The 7,478-nt window shown below is 43.5% G+C and overlaps 1 protein-coding gene across 1 annotated transcript; it reads left to right on the forward strand.

Moving 5' to 3' along the window:
* The first annotated feature begins 775 nt into the window (after nt 1–775).
* On the forward strand, nt 776–7,265 carry LOC120057705 (ATP-dependent RNA helicase DDX19B-like). The gene is made up of 12 exons (XM_039006201.1): nt 776–1,010; nt 1,573–1,612; nt 1,806–1,937; nt 2,510–2,645; nt 2,886–2,978; nt 3,362–3,464; nt 4,680–4,794; nt 4,982–5,159; nt 5,260–5,497; nt 5,828–5,990; nt 6,315–6,506; nt 6,761–7,265. The coding sequence occupies exons 1-12, from the start codon at nt 954–956 to the stop codon at nt 6,820–6,822; spliced, it is 1,509 nt and encodes a 502-aa protein (XP_038862129.1). The 5' UTR covers nt 776–953; the 3' UTR covers nt 6,823–7,265.
* Nucleotides 7,266–7,478: the final 213 nt, after the last annotated feature.

The raw sequence follows: 7,478 nt of genomic DNA on the forward strand, positions 1-7,478 counted from the left end.
TCTCTCTCCATCCATCCATCCATCCATACATCCCAGCGGAACGAGACCAAGCAAAGGTGTGAAATCAATTCGGCATGTAATGAAGCAGCAGCAGTAGCATCAGTGAAGACGGGCTTCAGAGAGGTGACATCTGGGTCTCTGTAGGTTTAATGGACGCTGAATCTCCCGTGTGGCTCAGTTGGTAGAGCATGGCGCTTGCAACGCCAGGGTTGTGGGTTTATTCCCCACGGGGGGACCAGGATGAATATGTATGAACTTTCCAATTTGTAAGTCGCTCTGGATAAGAGCGTCTGCTAAATGACTTAAATGTAAAATGTAAAAATGAATCTGGTCAATAGATAGACAGTCAGTCCATCCCTTGGAAATATTGGGTTGTATTACCTAGGTATAGGTATGGATTCATACTGGTGTAGTCTTTACTGCAAGTAGTCACAAACTGTTCCCTAAAATGTCTTAAATGCAACCCCTATTTCAGTTATCAAGACAGAATGTTTAAGGCACCATCTAGAGGCTGCGTAAAGTACTAAATACATATTGTGAGAAACTGATATTTTACCGCAAATAAATTATTTTATCCATCTGCCTTACTCAGGGAGAAAATTTGCGAAACCCTAGCGGAACAACAATAAAATCATATATGCAGGATATTTTGGGGATTAAATGCACTACACAGAATTAGCTCATCCATATAAGGTATATTTGAATGCACTTTTGTTGTGCCAGTTGGGAGGAACTGTTTTGCTCTTGTCTCAATTTCTACACCCGGACCTTTTTACGGACGCACTGGTGAACTCCGTAGCCGATTTCTTCACGCCATTGTAATATTAGTTTATTTTCAGACTTTGGAAACACTTTGTTAGGGTTTCTAGCTCAGTTATCTGGTTGGTGTTGAAACTACTGGCAATCAGGTGGTGTGATAAGAGAACGAGAGTGACCTAATAACAGCGGACAACATGTCAGCAGACTCCTGGGCCCAGGCTGTGGACGAGCAAGAAGCCGCCGCGGAATCGGTAAGCTCTAGCCGAACTGCTCTTTGGCGAAGTGTGTCGGGTCATTGGGCCTATGCTTCGGCTGGTTAACGTTAACTATGGATTCTGTTCAAAAATAATGCAAATGACATTAATTACCTAGCTAAATAGTTTACCGATATTGCAATCAATTAACATTACATGCATGACCCCTCGACCGTATTATCGTTCACATCATAACTACTGCAACTAGCTAGTTTGGCTAACGTTAGCTAGCTAATTAACTAGTCAAGTTATCAAACGTTAGCTAGTTAACGTTACTTGGCTAGCCAGATCAGCTAACTATTAATTGTTTTCATTGCATTGTATGACAGACACCACGTTCTCTGTTACATACAATTCTATCTCGTTAGCGTTAACCCGATTTAATGTACTTCTTGTCACGACTTTCGACGTGGTAAAGAAATGGCATCTGTCCAGGGTGGAAGATCCTAACATGTTCACGCCCTCCAATTTGTGTAGCACATGCCTTGCCCTGAAATGACCAGTTTTAAAACATTCCTGGACATCCTAAAACCATATTATGCTTGTTTATATTTTCTAGATTGGTAGCCTACAAATCAAAGACAAGCCCGAGGAAAATGGTAAGAGAAGTTATCCCATGTTGCCTATTATAAACATGTGGTTTAGCATAACACATGATCTGAAGGATTAGAACTTAAATTTGTGAATCAATTCTTGTTAACTAGTTTGGGTGAAAACAAAATGTTTCATTGAAAAAAGTGTCAACTTGTTCTGAGATACCACAAGCTAACAAATACCATATGGTACCCTCAGGTACTGCCAACACTGCATTGGCGACGACTACGACGACAACAACAACGACGACAAACACAGCAGCAGCCAGCGCTACAACGCCTGCAAAGACAGGAGGAGAGGGAGACAAAACAGGGGAGGAGGACGATAAAGGTGTTTACTATCAGGCAAACAACACAACATGGGATGACAGCAGTGGTGGAAACAGTACAAAATTGTCTGTCTTGAGTAAAAGTAAAGATATCTTAATAGTAAATGACTCAAGTGAAAGTCACCCAGTAAGATACTACTTGAGTAGAAGTCAAAGTATTTAGTTTGAAATATACTTAAGTATCAAAAGTAAATGGAATTTATCAATATACTTAAGCATTACATAGAGCCATGACGACATGGAACTCTATTCCACATCAATTAACTGACGCAAGCAGTAAAATTACACTTTAAAAAAAAACACCTTATGGAACAGCGGGGAAGCAACACAAACATTGGCACAGATGCATACACACACACACATGATAACATACGCACTATACATACACATGGATTTAGTACTGTAGATATGTGGTAGTGTTGGAGTAGGGGCCTGAGGGCACACTGTTGTGAAATCTGTGAATGTATTGTAATGTTTTAAAATTGTATAAATTGCCTTAATTTTGCTGGACCCCAGGAAGAAAGCAGTTAATGGGGATCCATAATAACTACAAATGTAATGTAACTGTTTTCAGATGACAAGGCGGCACAGTCGTTATTGAATAAGTTGATACGCAGTAATCTAGTGAACACAACCAATCAAGTAGAAGTCCTACAGAGGGATCCCAACTCTCCGCTTTACTCTGTCAAATCCTTCGAGGAACTACGGCTGTAAGTTCTATGTCCTGTCTATAAATTCTAAGAGCTGTCTGAGGTGCCTATGAACTGTTAAGAGTGCACAAGGTGTTATGAATGTTGTTGAACTAAAATGACAAGTTTTGAACAGAATCTGTTTTGCTGTTAGCACATGTAATGTGCTCTGGGCACCTGGCTTTGTGTCTATCTTTCTCTGTTTTGATTTTTTTTTTTAATGTCCCCTTAATACTCCTGTTTCCCTCCCTGTCCCCACAGTAAACCTCAGCTGCTCCAGGGAGTGTACGCCATGGGCTTCAACCGACCCTCCAAAATCCAAGAGAACGCATTACCCATGATGCTCGCTGAACCGTGAGTTTACAGAGAGCTTCAGTCAGTCGCTCAGTTCAGACACTTCCAGATGCCTGATACCTCTTAGTCAGTCACATACATCTCTCAGCTTTTTGTATCAAGTTAATATTCATTCCCTGAATCCCAAACTAGTTGACAGACTAGAGATGATTAGTTTTGTTTGGACAGAAGGCCGATAGACATAAGAAATGCTGTGTGGAGTCTACCTCTCTGTAATACCAAACATCCTCTCTGTCTGGTCTTGCTCTTCTCCATTTCAACTGATATCAAACTGTTCCATTGATCTGATTGGCCATTAAACAGTTTTACCAGAACAATCATCAAGCTTGGTCTTTCCTGTCTCCTTTCTGTGTTGATCTGACCCGTGCTCTCGTGGCTACCAGCCCACAGAACCTGATAGCCCAGTCTCAGTCAGGGACGGGGAAGACTGCTGCCTTTGTCCTGGCCATGCTCAGTCATGTGGATCCCAACAACAAATTCCCACAGGTGAGTTGAGCCCTGACCCTTGACCTCTCAGGGTCACTTTCATTAGAGTACACTGTCTGCTTGCTTGGTTTTTTTGTACCGGTTCCAGGTAGGACCTCTACATGTTTTGTGCCTAATGGCATGTTTAGGTAATCAGCAGGTGAGATGGTTAATACTACCTGTTATATAACACCTTCCTCTCCCAGGCTCTGTGTGTCTCCTACCTATGAGCTATATAACACCTTCCTCTCTCTCCTCTCCCAGGCTCTCTGTGTGTCTCCTACCTATGAGCTATATAACACCTTCCTCTCTCTCCCAGGCTCTGTGTCTCTCCTACCTATGAGCTATATAACACCTTCCTCTCTCTCCTCTCCCAGGCTCTGTCTCTCCTACCTATGAGCTATATAATACCTTCCTCTCTCTCCTCTCCCAGGCTCTGTCTCTCCTACCTATGAGCTATATAACACCTTCCTCTCTCTCCTCTCCCAGGCTCTGTCTCTCCTACCTATGAGCTATATAACACCTTCCTCTCTCTCCTCTCCCAGGCTCTGTCTCTCCTACCTATGAGCTATATAACACCTTCCTCTCTCTCCTCTCCCAGGCTCTGTGTGTCTCCTACCTATGAGCTATATAACACCTTCCTCTCTCTCCTCTCCCAGGCTCTGTCTCTCCTACCTATGAGCTATATAACACCTTCCTCTCTCTCCTCTCCCAGGCTCTGTCGCTCCTACCTATGAGCTATATAACACCTTCCTCTCTCTCCTCTCCCAGGCTCTCTGTGTGTCTCCTACCTATGAGCTATATAACACCTTCCTCTCTCTCCTCTCCCAGGCTCTCTGTGTGTCTCCTACCTATGAGCTATATAACACCTTCCTCTCTCTCCCAGGCTCTGTCTCTCCTACCTATGAGCTATATAACACCTTCCTCTCTCTCCTCTCCCAGGCTCTCTGTGTCTCTCCTACCTATGAGCTATATAACACCTTCCTCTCTCTCCTCTCCCAGGCTCTCTGTGTCTCTCCTACCTATGAGCTATATAACACCTTCCTCTCTCTCCTCTCCCAGGCTCTCTGTGTGTCTCCTACCTATGAGCTATATAACACCTTCCTCTCTCTCCTCTCCCAGGCTCTGTGTGTCTCCTACCTATGAGCTATATAACACCTTCCTCTCTCCTCTCCCAGGCTCTCTGTGTGTCTCCTACCTATGAGCTATATAACACCTTCCTCTCTCCTCTCCCAGGCTCTCTGTGTGTCTCCTACCTATGAGCTGGCCCTGCAGACGGGGAAGGTCATTGAGCAGATGGGGAAGCACTACTCAGAGGTCAAACTAGTCTACGCCATCAGAGGAAACAAACGTAAGTCTACAACGGAGTCCTTTTAAAGTCTCAACTGATTTGACTGTGTTTCAAACCGAGTGAGAAACACTAGTATGACTGTTTTATCACAATGAGCTGACCAGGTTAATCATCCACCACAGTTGTTGTAACTGTGGTGAAAAGGACAATGTGAAAAGGGGAATATTCTCTTTTCTTCTCTCCCCAGTGCCGAGAGGTACTCAGCTCCAGGAGCAGGTCGTGATAGGGACGCCAGGCACCATGCTGGACTGGTGTCTGAAGTTCAAGTTCATCGACCCCAAGAAGATCAAAGTGTTTGTCCTGGACGAAGCTGACGTCATGATCGCTACACAGGGTCATCAGGACCAGAGTATACGCATTCAGAGGTACACACATTGACCCCTTAGTCTTCTCTCTCTGTGTTTCAGGAAGTTGGATAAAGTTCTAAAACCCACCCACCACACTGACCCCTTTTCTCCCTCTCAGGATGCTACCCAAACAGTGCCAGATGCTGCTATTCTCGGCCACATTTGAGGAGACGGTGTGGAACTTTGCCCAGCGCATCGTCCCAGACCCCAACATCATCAAGCTGAAACGGGAGGAGGAGACGCTGGACACCATCAAGCAGTACTACGTCCTCTGTAACAGCAAGGAGGAGAAGTTCATGGCCCTCTGCAACATCTACGGAGCCATCACCATCGCTCAGGCTATGATCTTCTGTCATGTGAGTTATTCCACTTAATCAACGGGATCATGAGTAAGTTGTTTTGGTAAGGGGATTTGTAGATCGGTGAGTGCACACTGTGTTACTTAGCCACAGGTAAGTGTTGAGGAAATGTTTATTTCCCAACTGTCGAGTTAAATCTGATAATGTTAATGGATGTAAGCAGCATGGCAAGATGAGAAGCTGTTACCATGCTGCCTGATACCTATTTAGTCATCTCAGATCTACACTAGGAGCTACGGGTTACCTTTTCAGTGGCTAGGGGGTGGATTTGGGATGTGGTGTTTCTCTCCGTGTACTTTATCCTTCTTGTCTCTCATTCCCGCTCAGACCAGGAAAACGGCGGGGTGGTTGGCAGGGGAGCTGTCCCGGGAGGGACACCAGGTGGCGCTGCTCAGTGGTGAGATGCAGGTGGAGCAGAGAGCTGCTGTCATCGACCGCTTCCGAGACGGAAAGGAGAAGGTCCTGGTCACCACCAACGTCTGTGCCAGAGGTAACTCAACCAATCAATCTATTGGTCTTTATTTAAAGGCCCAGTCTGTAATGTTTCCAGATGGTTTTGGTCATGTTTATTAATGGTATACCTTGAGGAGTTTCACATTAAGGAGAGGGCCCTTTTTAGCTCGTGATGCAAAAGTAAGTGTTCAACTCTTCTTCACGTGGACGTAGACTGATGACATTACATTAATACACGGGTCTTCATTGAATTATTTTTAGTATTCTTCACCTGGGTAATTATTGGATATGTTGTACACTAATTCTATGTTTGGTGTGTCCATCCACCTATTCTAATCTGACCATTTGACTCTCCCTCCAGGTATTGACGTGGAGCAGGTTTCCGTGGTGATAAACTTTGACCTGCCGGTGGACAGAGACGGTAACCCGGACAACGAGACGTACCTTCATCGGATTGGCCGCACGGGTCGTTTTGGGAAGCGGGGATTGGCCATCAACATGGTGGACAGCAGGTTCAGCATGAACGTCCTAAACAAGATCCAGGATCACTTCGGTAAGTCAGGATGTCTGAATAAATCCTTTATTTATTGACCTTTCAAATAAAATTTGCTACCTCCCAAATGATTTTCAAACTTTGAGGTCTGTTTTCCCAGACAAGGATTAAGCCTAATATGGACTACAAAAGCACTTTCCATGAAGATTGTTCTCTGCTTTTTGGTCCAGGACTAGGCTAAATCATGTCTGAAAAACCTTCCCCAACAGTGTGACAATCTTAACAATGACCTTATCCTCACTAACCATCCATAGATAAGAAGATCGAGAAGCTGGACACAGATGATCTGGATGAGATAGAGAAAATCGCCGGCTGAAAAGAGTTCAGAACCACATGACTGCTCTAGTCCCTCTTCCTGCTTCTCCCAGACCCCCCCCCCACCCCTCCCCTCGGACTGTTATCATAGTGTCTTTAATTTTTTTAACTTTAGCGTTGGAGAGAAGAGCAAAGCCACAAACACAGCTATAATGTTTACATGTGGTTAAATGTCTAATCTCAGATGTTTTTATAAGTCTCTGAAACGTTCCCGTTTCACTCTTTGTACTTCTTAATGAATAAAGTTTATAATATTAGCTAACATTTTTCATTTGTATATGTGCATTGTTATGCTGTCATGGTGGTAGGCTTATGAAAAACATTTTTTTGTTTTGTTGTGCAAATCACATGTTATTACTGCCAGTATCTTAGTTATTACTGCCAGCAGTTATTTTGGTGGAATGGAAACAAGCCCTCTCATTTTATATAAAGATATTTTTGTTTAACCCAGTCCCTGAATGAAATCTCAAGGAGAGAATAGAGCATAATTAGGAAAATAAGCTGAATACTTTAAGGTTTTAGATATCATTTGTGAATGTTTTGCAATGAATACAATATTTCTAATAAGTAGTACAAAGAGTGAAATAGATGTATTGTTTTGAGCAGTCTTTGTTTTTAAAAATCATAGTTACTTTGAGATGGTGATGGTTAGTGGTC

Source organism: Salvelinus namaycush, chromosome 2 (assembly GCF_016432855.1).
Source record: "Salvelinus namaycush isolate Seneca chromosome 2, SaNama_1.0, whole genome shotgun sequence".
In the NCBI taxonomy this organism is placed as follows: domain Eukaryota; kingdom Metazoa; phylum Chordata; class Actinopteri; order Salmoniformes; family Salmonidae; genus Salvelinus; species Salvelinus namaycush.